Raw genomic sequence first — 26,534 nt, 5'->3', positions numbered from 1 at the left:
ATGATCCTTAGAATTTCATTTAATAATCACTGAACTAAAATTACTGTATATATATATATATACAATATATAAATTAAAAAAAATATATATATACCATTCAATAGTTATAAATTACCTTCTTGTGCATTTTTTCCTATCACCATTTTTCCTATCACAGATGAGTAAACTAAGGATTGGTTAAGTGACTGCTGTTAGGTAAAAAGGGCTGCTCGCATAAACAGATGTCCCACAATCACAGGGGTATAATAATGAGAACACTCACTCTGCACATCAAAGTCTCAAAAGAGATTCTGGAAGCTTAAATGTTTCAGAGCCAAATGTGAGACGCATTCAGCCATTTCACAATTACTACTGGGGCACTTAATAAATGCCCAATAGCACACTGGACAGCAATGGAGATGGAAAAATAGGACTGAAGACTCTGACCTCAAAAAGGCTCCAGGCTCACTAAAGAGTCATCAAAAGTTCATGAGAATCTAAAACAGCAAATGCTCAGTGGAAAGGGAGTTGCGTGAGCAGCAGACATCTGTCCTGGCGGGGACCATGCCGAGCTGGAGGCCAGGCTCAGTGTACCCCGTGGGCCCCCCCCCCCTCCCCCCCCCCCGGCCTCCTCTCCAGAGCTGCCCACCGGGGGCTCTGCAGGAACAGGCCGCAATGGCTGACCAATAGCAACAGGTGTCATTGCTATGGGAGAAAACCCTAAACAGTGGTTTAAAATTCCAAATCTTGAATTTAAAAAATATATGAAGCCAGGGCGTGGTGGCTGACCCACGGCTCATAGTGTGCCACCGCATCCCTCCTTTGGGCAGCTCCTGAAGAGTTTGTAGGAAGCCCTTAGTTCAGATTTCATCACCTTAGGTTCAGTGCCCTGGCCTAGCTAATTAGGGTGCAAAATGTGTAGAGAATGAGAAACGCATGTCTATTCCGCTTTATACGGAGTATTTTCTACTTTATCTAGGAAAAAAGAACAATGTGAACTGGAAGCGAAATGAACCCCGGGTTCTGTCACCTGAATATAAATTCTAGTTCACAGGCTATGGGATGATAGAAAAATCAATACAATGATTACATAAGCTGAATCATGAAGACTCGCTGTAGGTGGTCCCTGGACACCCCCAACATGCCCCAGACTGACCGGATGGCTGGAAAGGTCGTTAGAAGGGAAACCCACACACCTCATCTCCTTCCTGCACCCCCCACCCCTACACAAGTATATCCGTAAAAAATAAAACAACCCTTCAAAAAGTCACCTCTGGAGTAAAATCTAGAAATGCTAAAATGTATACTGAAGCTATTAAACCACCTGACATTCAAAAATGAGAGAAATGCAAGAAATGCGTTACTATTGTTAAAGGAAATTATACTGGCAATGATACCTAATGAGCAGAACAGGAGAAGTAAATAACAGGACAAGTATGAATTAATCACTACCTTTATGCCTAGTGTGATTAAAATCAGATGTGGCCCACAATTTTAAAAGAAAAATTTTCCCTCATGAATGGACTAAAGTAATGCTTCTAAAAGTGTGTTCTGTAACATCTGTGTTAGATACTGAGGATGCCAGTTAACAATGCATATCCCCTGACCTTACGCAACCGACAAAGTCTTTCTCGTGGGGAGGACGGTGGACATCTGCATTGTAACACTCTCCCTTGGTGATTCTGGTAGAATTAAAGCTTGAGATCACCAGTATTAGCAACACTGAGTCCTCTTCAACACACCTTTTCGGATTCACAGTCTACTCCTGGCCAACCCAGTTAGATAGAGCCCGGATAAAATACCTTGGGTTTTTCATTGGTCAGGAATTTCTAGGGCCTTGCAGATTACCTATAACTCAACTCTCGACGAGGAAACAGTTGGAAGCAGCAAGAACCAGTCCTGCATGCTCCATGGGCCGTTATTCCTTTAGTGTGGAAGACGTCACCCACATCTAAACCCAGAGCTCCAGCCCCGCTGCAAGGGGCTGACTCACAGCTTCTCGCCAGGGCAGGGCTGGGGCATCTGCTAGGATGCACCTCTTCTTGGGGGCTTCTCCTCCCCGCCCACATTTGAGCAATGGTAGTGAACTCTGATGACAAAGAACACAGAGTTTGACCCTGCAAATCCTTTTTTTGGGCAACTTCTCCAGGAAGCAAATTGACCAAGCCACACTGGTGTACTGCTACCCCTGTTTTGGTCTAATTCCGAATTTAACTGGGCAGAAGTAACATTTATGGTTTCTGTCAGATGCTGGCATTAATTGCAAGAAATCACGGCCTGCAGTTTACACACCTTGTATTTCTGGGACTTTCCCAGCACGTTTGCCAACGAGAACATCAGAGAGTGATCGTTAGGTATTAATTCCAGCGCCTCTCTTCCAACTGCTTCAGCTTGGGCTAAATTACCTGCGAGTGGAAAAGGAAAAACACGTCCTAGTATGTTGGTCTCTCTCTAAGAGGGTTTATGTACATTAGACACGATTATGAATAAACTACTTAAGAAAATCAATGTAAATGTGTAACACACACACACACACACACACACACACACACACACACACACAAATGATCCTATCAGTTGCAAAGCCAATGCAGCCCAGTGCCATTCTGAATAATACAGAAACAGCTTTTTAAAAAAATATATATATTTAATTGATTTTTTTACAGAGAGGAAGGGAGAGGGATAGAGAGTTAGAAACATCAATGAGAGAGAAACATCCATCAGCTGCCTCCTGCACACCCTCTACTGGGGATTTGCCCACAACCAAGGTACATGCCTTTGACCGGAATCGAACCTGGGACCCTTCAGTCCGCAGGCCGATGCTCTATCCACTGAGCCAAACCGGTTAGGGCCAGAAACAGCTTTTGATTAAATTTTGTATGAAAACTAATTTTAATTTTCTCCCAGATGCCAATTATACCCAAATCAGAGAAAACAAGCCTGCGAATAAGAACATCACAGGAGCCGAAACCGGTTTGGCTCAGTGGATAGAGCGTCGGCCTGCGGACTGAAAGGTCCCAGGTTCGATTCCGGTCAAGGGCATGTACCTTGGTTGCGGGCACATCCCCAGTAGGAGATGTGTAGGAGGCAGCTGATCGATGTTTCTCTCTCATCGATGTTTCTAACTCTCTATCTCTTTCCCTTCCTCTCTGTAAAAAATCAATAAAATATTAAAAAAAAAAAAAAGAACATCACAGGAATACTTTAATAACGGAATAGGTGTCATACTGAAGGACATGTTCTGTGCCTTCATTAGAAACAAGTGAGTATCTCTTATCCACACTGATTAGATGGCCTACTCACTGGCTTTAGTTTCTGCCAAATGAAAACTACCATTTCTTACGAGATGCTTGAATTTTTAAAACTAGAGGAGCAGAGTGTCTCCTAGTGGATCAAGTCTGCCAAGGGCTAAGGAACTAGATCACCAAGGCTGTTATTAGCATTATATCTAAAATAAGAATCTCTGAGTGTAGGTTTGAGGGCATCTGCTTTGAGAAGAGCCCATGAGCTGTAGAGCTTGGACCAGCACCGCCCATTGCACAGGCCCAGAGCATTCCCGCTCACTCTGGTTGCCTCCAGCGTCCTAGCTGCTGGGCGCTGCTAGAGAACAGGCTTCAGAGAAATGAGAGGTTAGCACACATTTTCCTTCATGACTCAACACCAATTTTAAGCGAAGTATCATTTCCCCAGACATTTATATTCTAATATATCAAAGGAAGCTCCATTTTCTAGAAGAATAGACATTTTGTAATGCAAAATATTAAATCCCATCATAATTTTTAAAAATAACAACTCTAGCAAAACCCTCCCCAATAATCTACATTTCCTAATTACTCAGTGGTACTGCCCCATGAAACGACTCCCCTGACTTATGTAATTCACCTTTCTGTACCTGTGTTATCGAGGAGTATGATCATGTTGTTCCAAGCCAGGCTGTGCTCTGGCTTCAGCACAGTGGCATTTCTCCATGCGTTCAACGCATCCACATGACGATTCAGATCTGCATACTGAAAATAAAGCATGAGTCGGAAAAATAAACTTTCCAATATTTTTCTTCGTCTCTCTAAGACATAACTAAAACCAAACCCCAAATCAAATAAAAGCTAACCTGGATTGATTGAGTTCCTAATTTTCCATATCAATTTATTTAATACTCAAAAAAATCCCAATGAAGGAGATATCTGTCGCCATTTTACATATGAAGCAACCGAGGCACAGAGTAAGTAACATACCCAAAGTTATAGATCTAGAAATAGTGGGGCCGGGTTAGAACCAGGTGGCCTAGCTCCCAAGCCTACAGCATCTTAACTGGAACCCATAACTTAGTGACTCCAGGTGTCAAATCATATTGCAGGCTAGGGATGAGAGAGAAGTTAAAAACCTAATCCTCAGTCCTTTTCTAGGAAGACTTCACATAGTCCATCTTTGGTAAGATGTTAGTTAAGGGTAAACAAAATATTTAATGTGAGTACAAGCTAAATGTGTCCCATTCACCGTGTGCCTCTTCCGGCCTACATCTAAGCTTCATCAGAAACTATGAGTACATCACACCTGTAAACACCCTGGGAAAGCCGTAAGCGGTGGTGTAGAACCCTGGGCCTTTGGGGCCTGCAGCCCTCCTTTGGAAAGGAGAGGATTACCTATTGCTTTCTGCTGACAGGCAATGCTGTCTAACATTGGTAACAGAAGGCAAAATGGCTGGCTCTCCATTTGCATAGTTACCAAAAGGGCGCCCAGGGAGAAAGTGATGGCTTTTTTAGCAGGTGACCCTCTTGCCCTCTTGAACTCAGTTCAAACGCACATCTCATCTGAATGAACATGGTTCCTTTAACTCTGCAGAGAGTACGAATGATAACAATTTATCAGGGTTTAAGGCTATTTTCTTACTGACTGTCAGGTCTGTCTTTTCCTTAGAAAACAGAAACATTTTGCCTTGCTCTGTGACCCACACCGCAAACAGGTGGCATATTATGCAAAAAAGATATAATAAATTATGAAAACATTTACAAATACCCATTTGCTAAAGATGTTGTCAGAATTTCCCATGAGACTTGGAAACTCAAGTTTCTGAATCTTATCCCTTAAATAAGGAAATGATATGAAAAGTTCAAAACCTTAAAATAATTTAGACTACTAATTATACCAACATATAATTGTTTCTCTATATTTGATGTTCCCATTGATTTCTCAGTCAATTCTCTCCAGCAAGTGACATGCATTTGAGTAGACAAAATCTGTGGTGACATTCTTTCTAACAAACCCAGGAAAACCAGTATAACTTCATGTAAGCAACAATACAATTCCTCACATATTTTGCTATTTATTACTATTACTAGAGGCCCGATGCACGAAGACTCATGTAAGAATGGGCCTTCCTTCCCCTGGCTGCCAGCACTGCCTTCGTTCTGGCCCGGAGCTGCCTTTCCGCCTTCCCACACTGCCCAGAGGCCCGGAGTGGCCAGGGGCGGTGCAGAACGCCTGTGTCCCACCCCGCCCCTGGCCGTTCAGCACCTGTGTATGCAAATTAACCCATCTTTGTTGGGTTAATTTGCATACACACTCCTAATTGGCTGGTGGGTGTCGCAAAGGTATGGTCAATTTGCATCTTTCTCTTTTATTGCTGTAAATTATTACTATTTATTAAAGAATAACAACAGACTGAAATTTACTTTTATTTTGTGTTGATCTTTATCCTTCTTATAGCTTCTATACAAAGTGAACAAGCGCTTTAAGGAAAGCAGAGACAAATGGTAATTTAGCAAGAACTATGCATCCAGAAAGTGGATATGTAATGCACATGTTATATACCTATTAGATCTATGCCTGTCCTTCTATACTCTCCATACTACATTTCCCAGGGTCCTTTGCTCCTTGGCTCCTTGTAAAGATTCTGCCAATAGGAGCCACAGGTGACCATCAGCTGGTTGGAAGAGGGGAGTAGCCCTTTCCCTCTACTCTCACTCCTTTCTATTTCTTGGCAGCATCTCTGAAGTGCTTATGTCCCTTTCTCCATAGTGCCAAGGCAGGAAGCAGTGGTTCTGCCTTAATGACCTCAGCTCTTGAGGCTGTGGTAGCTCCCGAGATGGTGGCCCTTTCTCTGAGCTCTTACCTTCTGGTGGCACCACTTCCTCCCGTTTGTTTCCCTTGACTGTCTGAGTTAATATCACCTTTCCATTTTTGTTCTTCTGGCCTTTTAACAATTGTCTAACTCAGTGGTCGGCAAATCGCGGCTCGCAAGCCACATGCGGCTCTTTGGCCCCTTGAGTGTGGCTCTTCCACAAAATACCACGTGTGGGCGCGCACGTACAGTGTGATTGAAACTTCGTGGCCCATGCGCAGAAGTCGGTTTTCAGAAAGGAGATAGACAAAACAAGTATACAAGACGAGTGTGGATGGGAGAGTTGGAAGGGGTTGACCTCAGCGAACGTACCTCAATCAGATTGAGGACGTTTTTAGCAAAGGCCAGCTTAGGAGTACCCTAATTAAGTTAATAACAATGTACCTTCCTATATAGTTTAAGTTTAAAAAATTTGGCTCTCAAAAGAAATTTCAATCATGGTACTGTTGATATTTGGCTCTGCTGACTAATGAGTTTGCCGACCACTGGTCTAACTGATTCCCTATATTAAATCTTCCCTATTTATACTTGCAATGGTTTCTGTTTTCCTGAATGGATCCTGCCTGATACAATTAGTCCCTGCACAATGACTTGTCTCTAGTAAATATCTTCCGTCACTATTGTTATAGTTCTCTATTATCAGTAATATGTCCCAAATAATCCAGCTCTTGCCAAATTCTTTTCTTATCTGGATCCAGAATCAAAATACATTTCTGTCTCCTGTTACTAAACAGTGACTGAAAACGATTTTTAAAATATTTATTTAAATTTATTGGGGTGACATTGGTCAACATGATCATATAGGTTTCAGGTGTGGGATTCTATGTTACAAGATCTGTATATTGCACCATGTGCCTGCTACCCAAAGTCAAATCTTCTCCTCTCACCATATATTAGGATTCCCTTCTCTCCGGCCCCTTCCCTCTGGCAATCACCACACTGTTGTTTGTGTTCACAAGTTTCAGTTTTATATCCCACATATGAGTGAAATTATACAGTTCTTAGCTTTTTCTGACTGACTTATGTCACTTAGCATAATGTTCTCAAGGTCCATCCATGTTGTTGCAAATGGTGCTATTTCATCCTTTCTTATGGCTGAGTAGTATTCCACTGTATATATATTTACCATATCTTCTTTATCCAGTCCTCAATTATAGGACACTTTGGTTGTTTCCATGTCTTAGCCACAATGAATAATGTTGCAATCAACACAGGGGTATATATAGCTTTGTGAGTACATGATTTTGAGGTTTTTGAGTAATCCCAGCAAAGGGATTACTGGGTTGTATGGTAGCTCTATTCTTAATTTTTTGAGGAATCGCCAGACTGCTTTCCATAGTGGTTGTACCAATCTACATTCCCACCAGCAGTGAATGAAGGTTCCTTTTTTCCCACAACCTCTCCAACACTTGTAATTGCTTGTCTTGTTGATAATGGCTGCTCTAACAGGTGTGAGGTGGTATATCATTGTAGTTTTGATTTGCATTTCCCTAATTGCCATTGAGGTTGACATCTTTTCATATATCTATTGGCTATTTGTGTGTCTCCTTGGAAAAGGTGTATTTCCAGGTCCTCTTCCCACTTTTTGATTGGATTGTTTGTTACTTGGTGTTGAGTTTTATGAGTTCTTTATGGAGATTAAACCTTTGTCGGAGCTACTGCTTGCAAATACCATCTCCCATCTGGTTGGCTGTCTCTTTGTTTTGTTGTCAGTTTCTTTTGCTGTGCAGAAGCTTTTTAGTTTGATATAGCCCCATTCCATTTTTTTTTTGCCTTTAAGGAGGATTTTTTAAAAAGAAACTTTTAAGTTATTTTGTTCATTTTATTTGCCAATATATAAATGTGCTGGTTGAGCTGTTAAAGATTAAGCTCTTAATGCTCTTAAGCTGTCAAGCAGGCAAAGGCTGGATAATTAAACAACATGGAGAGCAAAACCTTTAAATAAGCAAGAACAGCTGGCAGAAGAAAGAGGAAGATCACTTCATGTAGCATAATTAGTAAGCAATATACTCAGAGAGCAATGAAGGTCTCAGTCTATTTAAATTATTTTATTACCACTGATTTTCAGAGAGGGAGGAAGGGAGAGAGAGCGAGAGGGAAACATTAATGTGAGAGAGATACATTGATTGGTTGCCTCCTGCACATGCCCTGACTGGGGATCTAACCCACAACTTAGGTATGTGCCCTCAACTGGAATCAAACCTGCGACCTCCTGGTGTATGGGACAATGCTCCAACCAACTGAACCACACCAGCCAGGACAAGGTCTCAGCCTATTTAATCGTATACATGATCTTCTACACCAGTGGTTGGCCAACTGCGGCTCGCGAGCCACATGTGGCTCTTTGGCCCCTTGAGTGTGGCTCTTCCACAAAATACCGGCTCTTCCACAAAATACCGACTTCTGCGCATGGGCCACCAAGTTTCAATTATTACACTGTACGTGCGCGCTCGCACGTGGTATTTTGTGGAAGAGCCACACTCAAGGGGCCAAAGAGCTGCATGTGGCTCGCGAGCCTTGGTTTGCCGACCACGGTTCTACACGAATGTGGGAATGAACTCCAAGCACTGGAGCACATGATAAAAACCTATGTTTTATATTCCAACTTCCTTTCTTGGGATGTAATTCTTACAGAAGGCAAATTTAGCATAAATCCTGTATTTTCCAAACCCCAAGGAATTGCAGTGACAGGCAGCTACTAGGGGTAAGGAATAAGACTATTTCAGTATTGGGGCTTTAAAGCATAACCTAGAAGGCTGTAGGTTTAGATCATTTGCATAAAATGAAATTAAAAAAGAGCCCCCCTCCCCCCAAAAATGAAAAAGGAATTCATATGGAATCAAGTATGATGTCATGCAAGTACTAGTTTAAAAGACACAGTAAATAGAGACAGTAACCCCTGCAGTAACCACTAAGGCAAGGATTTAGATAACACCCGATTTGTGCCAGTCCCTCAGCTAGCCCTTATTCTCACTTAATTAACTTTGCAAGGGTCCACCTGCTTTGTGTGTGATTGATTTTTTTGGTCTCTACTTACATCATTATGCTGAAGTTTTACTGTTTTTCAGCCCTTTTCCCCAGAGAGAACAACAGACATATGAAAAGATGCTCAACATCATTACTCATCAGAGAAATGCAAATTAAAACCACAGTGAGATATCACCTCACACCTATCAAGAATGGCTATCATCAATAAATCAACAAACAACCAGTATTGGCAAAGATGTGGAGAAAAGAGGACCCTCATGTACTGTTGGTGCAGCCCCTGTGGAAAGCAGTATGGAGTTTCCTCAAAAATTTAAAAATGAAACTGCCTCAAGACCCAGCAATTCCACTTCTGGGAATATATCCAAAGAAACCAGAAACACTAATTAGAAAGAATATATGAAAACTAGAGGCCCGGTGCACAGACTTGTGCACATTGAAAGTAAATTAATTAGAAGGTGTCTGGTGGGACTGGGCGAGACTAGCCGGACATGTCCTGGAGCCAACCTCCCACGGTCCCTCCCCAGCCGGCCTGGGGTGGCGACGGGGCTTGAAGGGTGTCTGCGGAGTGAGCAGGGTCCCTTCAGCAGGTGGGGTCCCTTGGCCTGGCCTGTGGGGATCAGGCCGAAAGCGGCAGTCTGGCATCCCCCAAGGGGTTCCAAAGTGCGAGAGGGCACTCTGCAAAGTTGCTGATGCTCAGCAGCTCCTGCGTTGAGTGTCTGCCCCCTGGTGGTCAGTGTGTGTCATAGCTGTCAGCCAGTCGGCCAGTTGCTTAGGCTTTTATATATATAGATAAGGGTTCATTGCAACATTATTTACAATAGCCAAGATTTGGAAGCAGTTTACGTGCCCCTGTAAATAAATGGATAAAAATGCTGTGGCACATGTACACAATGGTATACTACTCTGCCATAAAAAAAAAAAAAAGAAGGAACTCTTACCTTTTGTGGCAGCATGGATGGACTTGGAGAGCATTATGCTGAGTGAAATAAGCCAGTCCGAGAAAGACAAATATCATAATTTCACTTATATATGTGGAATCCAATGAACAAAATAAACTAACAAAATAGAAACAGATTCATAGATACTGAGAACAGACTGATAGCTGTCAGAGGGGAAGGGGGTTAGGGGGCTTGGTGAAAAAGGTGAAGGGATTAAGTAAAGAAAAAAAAATCCCACAGACACAGACAACAATATGATGATTACCAGAGGGTGAGGGGGTGAGGGGGCTGTGGAGTAGGTATAAGAGGGTAAGGGGGCATAAATGGGATGAAAGGAGACTTGATTTGGGGTGGTGAACACACAATATAATATATAGATGATGTATCATAGAATTGTACACCTGAAACTTAAACAATTTTATTAATCAATGTCACCCCAATAAATTCAATAAAAATAAAAAATCAAAGAAATCACATTATAGGCTTATGTTTTTTTAAATCTCAGTATTTATTTGTGATTTCAAAACAGAGAAACTAATGTTTATCAGGAAGTTACCTTATCCCTAGGAGTGCAAGGCACAAGGGACTTTAAAAATTCTAATTTATTCTTTGGTTTGACCTATTGCCTCTGTGCTCTCTTAAGCTTGGCTAATTCAAGTTGGATTGCTCTCTAATTAGAGCTTTAGAAGTTAAATATAAGAAAATCAAATAGCTGTGCCTTCAAATGAGATAAACCTAAGTGAAAGAACTTTATGGAGAATGCTAGTAGGGGGATATTAGTATCCTCATTTAATTATAAATAAAGAAAAAAACAAACTTTTCTCCTGCAGTCACAGGCCACTTACCAAACGCCCGAGGTTGTAGTAACAGTCGGGGTACTTTCTTCTGTGTCTGATCGCTGTCCGGTAGCTGTGCTCGGCAGCTTCGAACCGCTTCAGGCTGTTCTGCACGATGCCCAAGTTCATCCACGCCGCAGCAAAGTCTGGCCTGGAAGAGCAGTTTGAAAAGGGAAACAAGGAAAAGAAAGGCTCAGGCCCCAAAAGGCAGGAGCTCATTTCTTTGCCACCAGCAGAATTCTGAGAACAATGCTTACTGTATTTGTACAGCCAAAGACAGCAGCTCCTCCGCTTCCTGTAGCTCATTCCTTTCCTTTAAAATATTTCCAAGATTATTCATGGCATGAACATACTTGGGATTTAATCTGAAAGTGGAGAGAGAAAACAAGCCATCTGTTAATGTTCAGTTGTCTTCACTAAGCTCTCAGGAATTGGCAAGGGTATCTTAAAGTTGGTGTCTTTAAGGGGACAGGTTTGGTTTTTTTAAAATTTAATATATTTGTATTGATTTTAGAGAGGAAGGGAGAGGAAGAGAGAAACATCAATGATGAGAGAGAATCATTGATTGGCTGCCTCCTGCACAGCCCTCACTGGGGATTGAGCTGCAACCCGGGCATGTGTCCTTGACTAGAATCAAACCCGGGACCCATCAGTCCACAGGTTGACACTCTATCCACTGAGCAAAACTGGCTAGGGCAAGGGGACAGAGTTTTAACTCTAAAAAGTTAAAACAATCTATAATAATAAAAGCATAATATACTAATTAGACCAGACATATGAAGCTACCGCAGCAGGGGCTGAGGCAGAGGCAGTTAGGGGTGATCAGGTAGGCAGTCAGAGGTGGTTAGGGGCAATGAGACAGGCAGGCGAGCAGTTAGGGGCGATCAGGCAGGCAGGCAGAATGGTTAGGGGTGATCAGGCAGGCAGGCAAGCGGTTAGGGGCAATCAGGCAGGCAGGTGAGTGGTTAGGGGCGATCAGGCAGTCAGGCAGGCGAGCGATTAGGAGCCAGTGGTCCCAGATTGCGAGAGGGATGTCCGACTGCCCCTGCGGGATCGGGCCTAAACTGGCAGTTGGACATCCCCAAAGGGGTCCCAGATTGTGAGGCCGGGCTGAGGGATTTCCCCCCCACCACATCCTCCCCCTGTGCACAAATTTCATGCACCATGCCTCTAGTACATATATATAAATGAGACAGGATGCCTGCAGTACCTCACAGCTTCCCTATAATATCTGATGGCAGCTGTTTGATTGCCATTATCAGCCAGGTTTTTGCCAACATTGTAGTGAACCTGAAAATAGAGATAGAAACTTGGTCATTAGCTGATAGACTTCTTTCTTCAGAATAGGGATAACTATCATATCTTCTAAATGAAAACAAAAGGTAATGGTATTTAAAACTAAAACAACCCCTCCCCCCCTCCCCACACCAGAACTTTAGCTAAAACCCTACAGACTTGGCCAGGGGCTTGCCCCATCTTGTAAGAAAAGAGAAGAAAGGGAGATAACAAGCAGATGATACCACTACATAAAGATATTTAACTAAAGAACTCACTGGAGAAAACTGAAAAATTAGGAAGCTGGGCTGGTTTTACTGCTAAACAAACCCTCGACTCCCACTCCTCTCTCACATACCCATCCCCCATTAGTACGACCACCATTCTACTTCCTGTTTTTATGAATTTGACTTCTCTCGGTACCTCATATAAGTGGTATCACATAGTATTTGTCTTCTTGTGACTGGCTTATTTCACTGAGCAGAATGTCCTCAAGGTCCACCTATGTTGTAGCATCTGTCAGAATGCCCTTCCTTTTTAAGGCTGAATAAACATTCCATTGTATATATACATTCCATTGTATATATACACTACATTCATCTGTCGGTGGACACTTAGGTTGCTTTCATCTTTTAGCTATTGTTAACTAATGCGATGAGGTCCTGCTCTCAATGTTTTTGGATATGCTATCCTATATAATAAAGAGCTAATATGCTAATTAGATTGGACAGTGGGACAACCTTCCGGAACGACCAGTGGGCGGGGCTGCGAGGCAGCCGGGGCTGAGAGCGCCTAGCCCCTTGCATGAATTTCATGCATCAGGCCTCTAGTATGTATATAATACATATATGTGTATGAATATATGTATATGCTGTATATATACACATACTATGTGTGTATATATATGATGAGGCAAAAGTAGGTTTGCAGTTGTGGGTACATGAAACAGTTTATTCTTGTATTATTATTAATTATTGTATTATTTTCCATATGAACATACTTTTGACCAACCCTGTACATCTATCTAGCCATCTTTACATATTTACCCAGAAGTGGACTTGCTGGATCATATGGTAATTTCTATTTTTTAATTTCTGAAGAACTAAAATGGTTGATTTTATGTTATAAGAATTTAACCTCAAATTTTTTTATAAAAGAAAATTTTTGGTGATTTGGTTGTAAAGTGGACTAGAAGAAACAGGACTCACAGCTGCAAACCTACCGGAAATTCTCAGGCATCTCAATGTGAGGGCACCAGGGTGGCTAACTTGTGGCATTTTCTTAAGAGCACATGGGCTCAGAATACATTACAAAGAAAGGAGTGGAAACGGAACTCAGACCAAGGCAGCAGAAGTGCACAGAGTCATGAGGACAATTATCAAAAGTGCTTATAACATTGAGGGCCAACAGCAATCTCAGAGGAGATGATGCTATCTAAAGGAATTTATTCCATTAGGGGTACTAAGTATGACTAATAACAGTAACAGAAACACCAGCAGGGGGCAGGTGCTGAAGGAGGCCGTGAGGCAGGGGTAGGGGTTGGCATCGCACACATATAGTCTCTCCTCTTCACAGCATCCCGGACAGGCAGCTGCTATCACCCTCCCTTCCGAGGTGAGGGACTGCGTTGAGGTTCTGGGCTGGATTTGAATCCAGGATCCAAAGCCTGTGTTTGTTCTTACTATATCACACTCACTTATTAGGGTGCTCGATAAAGATGAGCCATTTCTAGACCCACTCATTCATACCATCTATTACTTTTCTTAAAGTAAAATAAGGTTTATTTGTGTATGTTAAGGGCTGAATTGTGTCCCACTTCTCCCTCCAAAGTCCTATGTTGAAGCCCTAAACCCCACGTGATTGTATTTGGAGACTGGGTCTTTTAAAAAGTCACTGAGTTAAAATGAGGTTCTGCGGGTGGGCCTAACCCAACATGACTGGTGTCCTTACAAGAAGGGAAAACTTGGACACACTGAGAGACACCAGTGGTGCGTGCACACAGAGGACAGGCCCTGGGAGGGCACAGCCAGGAGGTGGCTGTCTGCAAGCCCAAGAGAGAGGCCTCAGGAGAAATCAACCTGCTGATATCTAGATCTTGGACTTGCAACTTTCAGAGAATGAGAAAAAATAAGTTTCTGTTGTTTAAGCCACTTAATCTGTGGTATTTTGTTATGGCAGACTGATATACCATGAAATACACTAATGGTTTAAACACATTCAAGTAGCTCACATTCAAATACTTCTAAACCCCTTCTGAAAATAGGAGCACATCCTGCCTCAGCAATCCTAACCTACACTTAGAGCACGTTTTCATAACTACTGATTATTTCTGAAAGGGCGGGGAGCGGTGCACGGTCTTTAAGCACATATGTAACAGAGATTTGTTTTTTAACTGTCAATATTAAAGTCCATTCATCTCTTTTTACCTGATCTAACCAGAGAAATCACAAGCAGGGATGCCACGGGTGATAGAAATATGCACGACTGCACAGCACACTGCATAATTTAAACTTCCTGGTCCAAAATACTGCCCATCCGTAGGTAAAATCATCTTCAAATCATAGCTTGGAGGCTAGTTAATGCCACGGTCAGCTGTTGAAAAGTATGCTCTAAATGGTTTGATTGTGTGCCTCTCCCAACCCCAGCCAAGACATGTGATCCACCTCTGGTCCCACACACAAAAGAACCACATCCGGAGACTCCAACCTGGGAGGGAGGCGCCTGTGGTCCCCAGAATACAAAGAGGGCTCCGAGGCACACTCCCGCCTCTTCCACCGAGCTCCCGCTGCTTTCCTTTGTTACGGGGAGATTCTGTTTTCTCAGTAAAAAGCTCAAACAAAGAGTTCAAGTGCCCTCTGCAGCATAAACAGTGTTCTGCCAGACACCCTCTGCTAGACACCTGCAAGGCCAGACGCGGGAAGATGAGGGAGGACGAGGGGCGCTCTGGGCCTTCGGGCCGCAGTCATTTCAGTGTCACCACTTAAAAACCTGGCAGCGCTCTGCAAGTCAAGCCGTCCAGGAGGAAGAACTGGCACACAGGTTCGCCCAGGGGCCAGCCTCAGCCTCTGGGTTATGTGAAGGGAAGTATTGGAACAGAAAACAGCTGCCTAGATAACACACTATAAAAAGATAAAACAAAATAACCCCGACACCTTTTACTTAAAAGAGTGTCTAAAGAATGAGTGATTTCTGTTTCCAGGGAAGGTAAGAGATTGAAAAATCCTATTTAGTCTTGAGCTTTCCCTCCAGCCTTTGTGATTCCTGCGCTGAGGCAATGAACCAGCACAGAAGCTGCAGATAAAGCCATCTGCAACCCAAGGACACGTTAATGTAAAGGAGGTGAAGGGCACAGTAATGGAAGGCAGTTTTAACACCAGCAACAGAACCAGTTTGTGTCAAACATTCTGCCAAGGGTTGATGTTAAATTTAAGATCTTTTAAATACCTAAAAGTCCTATAATCTATCCTGGGTCACTCCTTGGGGAAATCCCTCATTGTGGTTTGTGATCCTTTCATTATTAAAAGAGTTTAGAATTGTATCCCAGAGTTGATACAAAGTGACACAAGCCTTAAAAACTAAAAATGACTGTCAACATAATTAGATACTTGGCATTTCACCATAGTAAGCTCAAGGAATTTAATTTCCATTTGGCTCAATTCAGTCACTAATATTGAGTGCGTACCATATGCAAGGCACTGTGGATCATTCAAATGCAGACCAGGCACGGGTACTACCTGCCTACATATTGCAATCTTTTGAGAAAGATGAGCCTGTTTGTAAATCTGGGTCTAATCTAGAGCCAGGTGTCAACTGCTGACTTAATATTCAATGAACATAAAGTGGATACCAGTGCAAAAACTGTATCTCCTGTAATGGAGTTGAATGAAACCAGTGTCTTCCTAATGTGATCTCTACCCTGAAATCAACCTAGCTTTTTTTTTTTTTCTAAACAAAGTAAAGACAATTTTATAACATTTCAACTTATAGTGGCAAGTAAAATATAAACTCTCTTTTGCTCGGACTGAATGGCATCACTAAAAAAAGTTCATAGAAAGGACTATCACCACCGGGTCCATTTTGAAGAAGACGTATAACTGTGTGTGTGCCCATGTGTGCACACCCTGTGTTTTCTGGTCTACAACATAAGAAGTCATGTCACTAGGACACATAGACAGGCTCCAAATCACACAAGTCCCATCTCTCCCCTCTCCCACTTACTAGAGTAACGTGGGCACTGTATCATATCAGGTCTCCATCTAGCCACCCAGATCATTAAGCTAGATAACACCAGTTTCCTTTTCCTATGCCTCACTTTCCACCATTTGTAATAATAACAATAATAATAATAATAATATCCTCTCTCTAAAAACCTTAGAGGGACTATAATGGAGATTAATGATAGAGCCATTACAAAGATACAAAGAGATTTGAGTTCCTTATAAGGAAGAACTACTAGTGTATAAATAGAAGGCATAATTTCTGCTATTCAAATGCCAAAGTAAAAATAAAGCAAATCTATTAACATGCACAAAATTAAATCACAGGCAATTTGTTTTTAGTAATGGGGAGGCCAACAAATCAAATTAACGCTAAGTTTGAAGTAATTCACTTTTTTACCTAAGTCTCTTAACTATAAGACATGAACAAGATTTTTTTAATCCAAGATTAAGACAAACAAGGAGTCAGTATCTTTTACACTATTCTTCGCTTCGAGGTCACGATGTCAACTTTTCATTAGACTTGTTCATATAATTTTACCTGAAATCACCGCTTTTTCTTAGAGAATGTAAAAACATGAGAGCTGCAGGGAGCTCTTTGTTTCTACCTCCTGAGGATTCATTTGGAGCATCCAATTCTGATGACCCAAGGCAGTATGAACCCTTATTTAGTAATAATAATGATCTCCATGAACAGAAATCCTTCTAACCGATTAGGTTAGGAATCTAACCTAACCCCTTGGCATCCCACTTTGAGCAGTAACATTCCCTTCTTGTCAGTGAATGTGACGACCAAAACTAAGCCGAGCCTAAGAAAGCCAGCATTTCTTGAGCACCTGCTAGGTTCTCACTACCCTGTGAGGCCACGTCAGATGCCAGGTTCCAGGAAGGCCTCGCCACAAACCCAGGAGACAGGCATTACCGGCCCCCTTTTCTAAGGGCACTGAAAGTTCAAAATTTCATCCAAGAAGGCAGAGCCGGTGAAGCGAAGAGCTTGGATTCATGAAGAATCCAAGTGAAAAAATTCCTTCCAGACGGCTTCTACAAAAACACTGCCAATTTTAAAGTCTACACATTTATTTTCCCCAACCTGACAAAAGGAATCACGAGCAGGTGACGCAAATGTGTACTAGTGCATACCACACAGCACAATTTAAACTCCCTGAATCAAATTACTGTCCGTTTGTAGGTACTATCATCTTCAAATGATGGCTTGGAGGGTGGTTGATGCTGTGGCCAGAGCATGTATTCTGAAAAGTGTGCTCTGCATGTTTCAGCTGTGGGCCTCCTCCAGCGCAGACTGGATGTGTGGTGTTAGCTCCCCTGCCACCACTTCAAAGGGAGATGGGACCAACTGGAAGATGAGTAAAACTTCCTTTAAGTAATCCCTTGCTTCACTGACATTGTCTTTTTTAATATATTTTTATTGATTTATTTTTAGAGCGAGAGGAAGGGAAAAGGGAGAGAGAGGGAAAAAAAACATCGATGCAAGATCAAAACATCTATCGACTGTGTCATGCATCCCCCCTACTGGAGATGGAACCCGCAAGACTCCTAGGCATGTGCCCTGACTGGGAATCAAACCAGCAACCTTTCAGTGCACGGGATGAAGCCCAACCAAGTCATACTGGCCTGGGTAGACATTGCTTGGTTTTAATAACTTCTTTTGAATTATTTTGGCTCAGGGGAATTTTAATACATTTTATCAAAAGAACAACAACAAAAAAGAGAAACCCAGAATTATGCTAGATTCTGTATGAAGGCAAACATTCTTCTTATTCAGCTGTTGAACTGAAAACATTTCCTAGTAATGTCTTTCTAAAGACACAAGGCAGCCAACACACCTTAGCATTGAGAGGGCACACAGACAGGGCACTTCTAAAGAGCTGTTCTTCACTCCGCCACTCGCCGCTGCGAATTATGCACCTCAGCGTGTTTATGAATAGAATTCCCAGTACGAGAGCAGCGATTAGTTTCTTAAGAACAGAGAGACATGGTAAATGTCATGAGGAAAGTCCATCCCACCATCCAACCATCCAACCATCTGGTTACGAAAGGCACCCTCCTGGCCAGTACCTTTCTCTGCATATGTTTACCGAGAGCTCCGCACCCGAGCGTCAGCAGCATGCAGTACCCAGCACTGGGCAGGTAGAGGACTCTCTCGGCCACCACGAAGCCCACGCGGAAGAACAGGTTACTTGCAGGGAGAAACGGGATAACGAGGAATCCCAGGCCCAGCGTGAGGATCCTGGAAAGTGAGAGGAACGGAGATGGCTATTTGTAGCTATCTCAAGAAAATGGGCTACTCAACATTAAAATAATAGTGAAGGCTTTTTTTTCATGCCATCCATTGAGAAAAGGTATTCTCAGCAGCAAAACGCTGTCATCAGTAGAGAGGGTTTAGCCTGGCAATATTAAAAGATGTAAAAATCTTACAGAGGCACTTAGCATCAAGCACAAGGATAAAACAAGTCACACGATTCATAACAATGAGGTTAGAATGACTATATTTGTGAGGCCTTATTCATTCATCTACTCCTAACACACCTCAAACCATGTAGTTCCTATATAAACTACATTAGACTAATTGGGACCAGTGGATATTGGCCCCAATTAGTCTAATGTAGTTTACATAGGGAAAAAAAATCCCCCTACAAACTTAACAGGTATAATACTAATTAATTAGTTTAGACTTTATAAAATCTGAAATAAACTAATATCATTTTGGGGGTTACAACCCCACAAATTTCAGTCAAGTAGAAGAAGGCTGGGCCTGGGCTATCATTTCTAATGTCCCATATGATACAAGAGGATGAATTGGGAAACTAGGTCAAATTTGCTGACTCCTTCCTGGACCCTGTGCCTACAGTATGTTAAAAATAAAATCTAATTGCACATGTACACGTGAACTGGGGCAAAAGTTTGTCGACCTTTAGAATTACGAACCAATTTAAAACACAGGTAAACTTGAACCTTAATTTATTTTGAGAAATTACTAATCTAAATCCATACATACTTATATGTAAAGGAAATCATTTTAAATAGTTTTCCTTCTCACGAAACACATTTGTTTTTCCTCCAATTTTATTCTCAATAACCTTCCCCTCCCCACCCTTTTTTTGTGTGAGAAAGGAATAGTCTCTTTGGGGCAGCAGTTTATTTTGTACCAAACAACAACAGAAAGAATCACTAGGGCATCCACCAGGGTTTTCTGAAGGAGAACTGTGAAATAACGGGCACAACACACATCAATTACACTCTCTGTTCTGACCATAAATTACTCTTTACCACCTACCGAGAAAAGGATCTCAAAATGCTACGTACTTCAGGGGGAAGGGGAGGAGGGAGAGATAAGGCAGTCATCCATACCCCCTCCTCCAAGTTCACTCCCCACCAGTTGAAGCCAGCGATGGATTCCGAATGGGTGAACTCCTCCTCGTCATAAATATGCATTGGAAATAAATGTCCTCAGACACGACTTCCACAAAATCGTTAAAATGATCGGTGATGGATTTAGCAAAACGCTTCTGACTTAACCCAGGGTGGAAGTTAAAACTCGGCGCTGTCTCTTACCTTCTCCTGTGACTGTCTGCAGAGCACAGGGCTTGGCATATCAGGCCAATTAGGCAGAACCAGAGCGCTGCCAGTGCAATTACCCTCCAGTCCCCGGCAGACTTAATGAGGGGGATGCAGCCCATTGACCAATCAAAACACAGCCACCAGGGGCACAGCAGCAGCCAGGCATTCAAGGAATAGTAGTAATTATAGTTTATGGCCTGTCAGTCAAAAGGAAAACAAACATTTACTTAATACTAAACTTGAAAATATACCTATGTACCCTAACTTCACTTCTGAGGCATCCATAGGCTTCTCTTCCAGGAGAGCAGCTGTAGGAAATAAAATGCTGCCACTTTCGACCATGGGTGAGGGGCACTAATTTGCAAGGTATGAAATGCACTGAGATTTTAAGAGAGAAAAATGCAGCACAGCCGCCAGACTCTGCTCTACAGTTCTTCCATTTCTGATCAGTCTATGTCCCATTTACGTAGTGAGGCCCGAAGTCTGTGACCCAGGAAATCTGAGGCCCAGGGGTCAGCACAGGATTCTATGCTGTTTCTCTTGATTCCGGTCTCTATGAAATGCACTGCTCTGTGAAAGCACTGACACCCTTGCCTTCAGATAAAGCCAACCTTTGCAATAAAGAGAGTCTTGACACCATTAGACTTTTAAAGATACCACTGATATTGCTGCATTTCATCTTAACCCCGCCATGCCAATTTCCTTTATAACAAAAGTCTCGGGGTTAGGAGACACTAACGAGGCCGGCGAGAAACCTGACGTTAGAAGGAACCACTCAATTTTGATTAGAGTGGAAATACAGGGAGCTTCCACCTGCTCAGTCCCCTGATCAAAGCCTGGTTTCAACCTGGAATGTCCTTCGTGACGGCAAACAAACACGGAGGGGTTCCATTTATTAGGGATTTTGTGGGTGTGCTGGGGGTGAGAGGCGGAGGAGGGGTAAAGGACCGGGGAACTGGGTGGACACACTCAGAACTCACCCTGACCACCACGCTGTCGGCAAAGGAGGCGGGGTTGTCCACCTCGGTGAAGGGTGGCGGGCCGGTGCCCATGATTTTCCAGCGCACGTAGAGCACCCCGGCTCCCCCCACGGCCAGGAGGGTCATTCTGAAGAGGAGACCCCCATTTCTGAGCACGCCAATGTACTGCAAAGACACCACAAAGCCCCTGATGTCACAGATTTTCAAACAGAAGTGTGGCCCAGCCAGGTACAACTGTGCAGCAATTCTACCTGAACTGTGCTGACACTGTGCTTTAAAAGGCTGGCTATTTTAGAATTCAGACTCACAGGAAGAACTTTGAAAATGGCATTTTAAATCAGCTGGTACTTGACATTTTCCATGTCAGGGTTGGAGACAAAAAGTACATACTCACCTCTAATGACTTGTCCTTGTGTAGTACCTTCTGGACAATTTCCAGAACATTTAATTTGCCTATCACCAAGATGTCAAAGACTGCATTCAAACCCTAAGGAGGCAAAACAAGGCAATCAATGATGTGGGCACCTAACTCTGATTAGGTAGCAATTATACTGCACGATTATATTGGTAAATCTAGGTAAGGAATATAGTGGATTAGGTAATTACGGCAGACTTCTTCAGCTCTTGGAAAAACAACCATTGTTCCTATGAAATTAGCTCATGGTAATATATTATATCTAGTTTATTAGCTAGTAAATTCATGTTAGTCATAATTTCATAGTCGGCATGTTAGAATACTGTAAGATTTTGGATAACTAGAAATTTGGACATCCTCAAAGGTCATTCCTTCCCCCTTTTTTTCCCTTTACACTAAGAGAGTCCCTTAATTGATATAACAGAGTGGTTATGTGGGCAGTTATTATGCATACAACGACAAAGGCAGCCATCAGCCTCAGAAACCCAGCCACATAAGTAAAGACACCTCAGGAACCCCAGGTGCTGACTGACTTCGGCAAGTGCAGCAGCAGCAGGAGCAGAACAAGTACAAGGGTCTCTGATGGGCCGTTGGAGATCCCTCAGCTTCAGACTCCTAATTGTCTACCAGCTTGCTATTCTCCTTTACTTTTTTGTAATCCTCACCCAAGGATATATTTTACTGATTTTAGAGAGAGGGGAAGTGGGAAGCAAGGAGAAAGAGAGAGAGAGATAGATAGATAGATAGATCAGTTGCCTCCAATACACATCCCGACTGGGGATTGAACTTGCAACCTGGGTATGTGCCCTGACCAGGAATCGAACTGGCAACTTTTTGGTGCACAGGATGATGCACGCTCCAACCAGCTGAGTCACATGGGTCAGGTGCAGCTTTCTGTTCCTGCCCAGCACACAGCCAGGCTGCATTTCCCAGCCTCCCCTGCAGCTACGTGCGGTCATGGAACTGAGTGTCAGCCTATGGAATGTGGGCAGAAGTGACAACGCCCCATCTTGGAGGTTTGGTTATAAACCTGGACACCCTCCACCACTCGGTTTCCCCTTCCCACTGGCTGTGATGGAGACGATGAGGATACTCACTGAAGACGGCAGAGGCTCCGCCAGCTTGGGCCACTGTATGGAGGACAGTACCTCTGTCACGTGAAGCCCTGACCACGACGGCTAGGTGAATGATAAAAACGCCGATTCTGTGATGCCACTGGGTTTTGAGAGTGAGATACTGTAGCTCTACCTACGCTAACAGCTTCCAATACCACCATGACAGTTTCTTTCTAGCACAGGGGTCCTCAAACTACGGCCCGCGGGCCACATGCAAATACAAATATTGTATTTGTTCCCGTTTTGTTTTTTTACTTCAAAATAAGATATGTGCAGTGTGCATAGGAATTTGTTCATAGTGGTTTTTTTTAAACTATAGTCCGGCCCTCCAACCGTCTGAGGGACAGTGAACTGGCCCCCTGTTTAAAAAGTTTGAGGACCCCTGTTCTAGCAGGTGAGGGCTGCGTCTGCAGCTATTACACCTGTAGTTCGTTACAGGCTGAAGGCCAGATGAGCCTTGGATTCTATTGTCTCGGCTGCAACACCATTGTCGCTGCTGCAGGAAACATCATCTAGCACAGTGGTTCTCAACCTTGGCTGCACATTAGAATCACCTGGGAATCTTTTTAAAATTCTGATTTCTGGGCCTCATCCTCCAGAAATTCTGTTGCTTTGTTACTAATGTCGTGGGCCGCCCCCTCGCGCGCCCCATAACAAAGAAACAGAATTTCCAGAGGATGCCGGCCCAGAAACCAGGATTTAAAAAAGATTCCCAGGTGATTCTAATGTGCAGCCAAGGTTGAGAACCACTGATCTAGCAGAACTCTGCCAAATCTGGATACAGTGGTCAGAATACACACGGGGTATTTGGATCACACTGCCCCTAAATGACTTGCGTCTTTTTAATATGGGGCTTCGTGGCAAAGATCATAAATCATCAGAAGCCAGTGGCGATTCGTGGTTTTCAGAGCAAGGATGACATTCCTACTTAACCCTCTTCCAGAAATGCTGGGAGCCATTCATTATCCAATACACGGGCCAGTGCTGGATTAATCATTTCAAGAATCCTGATTTCATTCACCCAAGCGACACATGATTTAGTGGGTCACAGGAGGCCATTTCTGCCGGGGCGTGAACTATTTTCTAGGAGGCAGGGCTCCCTGTTGAGCTGCTGCCGTCACTGTCTTTTCACACCGTTTGTGCTTCTGCCTGTGAGCTGTAGGACAGTCACCACGGGTGACGGGGCCTTGCGGTCAGGGGCACCGAGCCGAACACACGTTTGGCCCTCCCTCCTCCTTCCCACTTAAATGTATCATCAAAACGTCTACATCCTCAAAATGTCCACATTCTTATCAAATTTTTGAAAACAGCTAAATTTCACCATATCCTTTCTCACATAAATTCAAACTGTAATGGGAGTCACCGTGGGTCCTTGTTAAGTGGAGATTGGGATGCAGCAGTCCTGGTGTGGGGTCTGAAACCTAAGTTTCTAGTAAGTCCCAGGGGATGCTGATGCTACTGGGCCTCAAACCACACCCTGAGGAGCACGGGTTCAGAGCGGTGGTTCTCAAGAGGATGACTTTGCCCCTCGGCGATGCGTGACTATGTCGGAGACATTTTCGGTTGTTACAACTGAGGGTGTCCTACTGGAGTGAATGGAGGCCAAGGATGCTGCTAAACATCCTACAGAGCACAGGACAGCCCTCCATAAGACAAAAGATCTAGCCCTCGCTGGTTTGGGTCACTGGATAGAGTGTCAGCCCGCAGACTGAAGGGTCATGGGCTTGATTCTGGTTAAGAGTATGTACCTTGGTTGCAGGCTCGATTCCCCAGCCCTGGTTGGGGTGCCTGTGGGAGGCAAATAATCGATGTATCTCTCACATCAAGGTTTCTCTCTCTGTGTCTCTCCCTGTCCCTACCACTCTCTCTAAAAACTGATGGGAAAATGTCCTTGGGTGAGGATTAACAAAATAATAGATCCAGCCCATGCCAGGCTGGCGTGGCTCAGTGGTTGAGCATCAACCTATGAACCAGGAGTCTAGGTTTGATTCCCGCTCAGGGCACATGCCCTGGTTGCAGGCTCGATCCCCAACAGGGGGTGTGCAGGAGGCAGCCGATCAATGATTATTTCTCATCATTGATATTTCTATCACTCTCTCCCTTTCCCTTCTTTTCTGAAATCAAACTCACACACACACACACACACACGCGCACACACACACTAGAGGCCCAATGCATGAAAATCGTGCAAGAGGCTCGGCCCTCGCAGCCCCGGCTTCGTCCGGAAAGTCGTTGGGCTGTCTGGTCTAATTAGCATATTATGCTTTTATTATTATAGATATCAAACATATACACACACACACACATACACACACACACATACATATATTAATAATAAAAAGACTTTTAAACAAAGGAAAGAAAAAGATCCAGCCCTAAATGTCAATAATAGCAAAGTTGAGAAACACTGGCTTAGACCAAATTGTTACTTTTAAAAAGTAACTCCTGAAATCCAAGGATGCTGGCACAGTAATTCCTTCTATACCATCTTGTACAGTAGATAACTAACCTTAACATTATGGACCAAGTCCAATAAAACCACTGATCTTTGCCTGACTTGTGTCAAACCCCAACTAGCTCTGACTGCCTTTTCTTCCCCAAGGTATTCCTACCTGGGCCATTCACACCCCTCACCTTTATTTTCCATTTCTCTGCCTCTGCTCACATCTCTGATTTCTAGATTTTCCTCTAATAATGTGGGGCAGAACACTGGCTAGAATAGAGAAAAAAGGAAAGTGGATTTCAATGCCTCTCCCTTCCAGGGGCTTCAATTCAGATTAGCCATCGGAGGTGCGTGCTTCTCCTCCTCTCCTCTCCTTTCACATTTCCAATGGAAGCCAAATATAACATGACCTACACTCAGTACTTCTTTAACCAGGACCAGAAGCATTAATGGGGTCAGCCCACTGTTGCATTTAGGACTGCCCAAATATGAGAGCCCCCAAGAAAACCCAAACCGTTCTTTCACCTTTTTCTATGGGACCTCTCCAAGAGGCCCAATGGCCACTCTTTAAGAACCTCCCACTCTCCATTCCCACCAGTCGCTAATGATCGTCAGCTGAGACAGCTCATTCCCTGATGCAACACCAGGACTGTGAGAGCACAAGTAATCGGTCCAGAAATGTCTACAACTGCAGGCTGGCAATGGGGTGCAACAGAGGAGGTCACACAGGCAGGGCCGGCTCGCTCTGTCTCTACAGGAGGGGGAAGGGTGCGTTCAGAGCAGGTCTTACCAGCACAGTGATCCCCTGCTCTTTGCACAGCATGGCCACAGCGCCCAGAAGGATGCTCAGCAACACCCAGAATGTAGAATGGGTCCCTTCCTTGTTACCTGCCAATTAAGAGAAATGACAAACATAAAAGTCATACAACCCAGCTCGGTTTTATCAGCGCTAGGAACAAAAATTTGAAGCATGCACCTCATGTTGCCACAATTTAAAACCAGAGTTTGGTCTCTGACAGCATTTCTCTGAAGTTGTGTTAAACCCCTGAATTCCTGATGAGGCGACACCCTCTAAATGTACACACGTCCCCTCTCAAGGTGAACTCTAGCAGGTTCCCAGAGCCTTTGGGAGGCATTGTAACCAAGTCCTGGCCACAAAGACTCTCATCTCACAGTCCCCAAGGGGTAAGTTCCTTCTCCCCAACCTGCCACTCTCCTAATAGGCCATTCTGACAAGTTATGTTGAGAACTCCCACTGAGAGCGTAAGCACTGCACCTGGTTGCATAAGGGCTCAGCAGTTACAGCTGCTGTCACCACGGCAGGAGTGATGGGAATGCCTGAGCAGCTGAGAGTCTCTGCTACTGCGATAGAAGGCTGGGCTCTGAGCATCAGGGGGTGTGGAATGGCTCAGACCCGTGACGATGCGGGACCACCGACTGAGGGCTGGCACCCACCTGGCACCCGGGGCAGATAAGGGCTGCCATCCTGCATGGGAACTCAAGCATCACTAGGAAGACAAAACATCACCAGAAATGCGAAGGCCGCAGTCGGAAGCTTGAGTGGGGCTGAGCTTGAGTAATCACCCCTGGTCCCTAAATTGCCTTCTGAGGAGGGTGGGCCTGGCTAGACACTGTTTGGTGGGTGGTATCT

General features: G+C 43.7%; 1 protein-coding gene across 5 annotated transcripts in view; it reads right to left on the bottom strand.

The window, feature by feature from the left end:
• Positions 1-26,534, bottom strand: part of TMTC4 (transmembrane and tetratricopeptide repeat containing 4) — a 58,920-nt gene that overhangs the window by 9,828 nt on the left and 22,558 nt on the right. For all 5 annotated transcript variants that reach the window (XM_014466813.2, XM_006101454.3, XM_014466812.2 and 2 more), the window contains 11 exons: positions 25,674-25,771; positions 21,305-21,397; positions 20,911-21,075; positions 19,925-20,127; positions 18,428-18,599; positions 18,196-18,327; positions 12,070-12,149; positions 11,117-11,224; positions 10,869-11,010; positions 3,872-3,986; positions 2,272-2,384 (listed from right to left, as the gene is read on the bottom strand). In XM_014466813.2, coding sequence (XP_014322299.1) covers positions 2,272-2,384; positions 3,872-3,986; positions 10,869-11,010; positions 11,117-11,224; positions 12,070-12,149; positions 18,196-18,327; positions 18,428-18,599; positions 19,925-20,127; positions 20,911-21,075; positions 21,305-21,397; positions 25,674-25,771 — 1,421 coding nt within the window. The remainder of the gene's footprint in view (positions 1-2,271; positions 2,385-3,871; positions 3,987-10,868; positions 11,011-11,116; positions 11,225-12,069; positions 12,150-18,195; positions 18,328-18,427; positions 18,600-19,924; positions 20,128-20,910; positions 21,076-21,304; positions 21,398-25,673; positions 25,772-26,534) is intronic.

Source organism: Myotis lucifugus, unplaced genomic scaffold (genome assembly GCF_000147115.1).
Source record: "Myotis lucifugus unplaced genomic scaffold, Myoluc2.0 scaffold_363, whole genome shotgun sequence".
Lineage (NCBI taxonomy): Eukaryota > Metazoa > Chordata > Mammalia > Chiroptera > Vespertilionidae > Myotis > Myotis lucifugus.
This window is presented reverse-complemented; position numbering and strand designations above follow the sequence as displayed.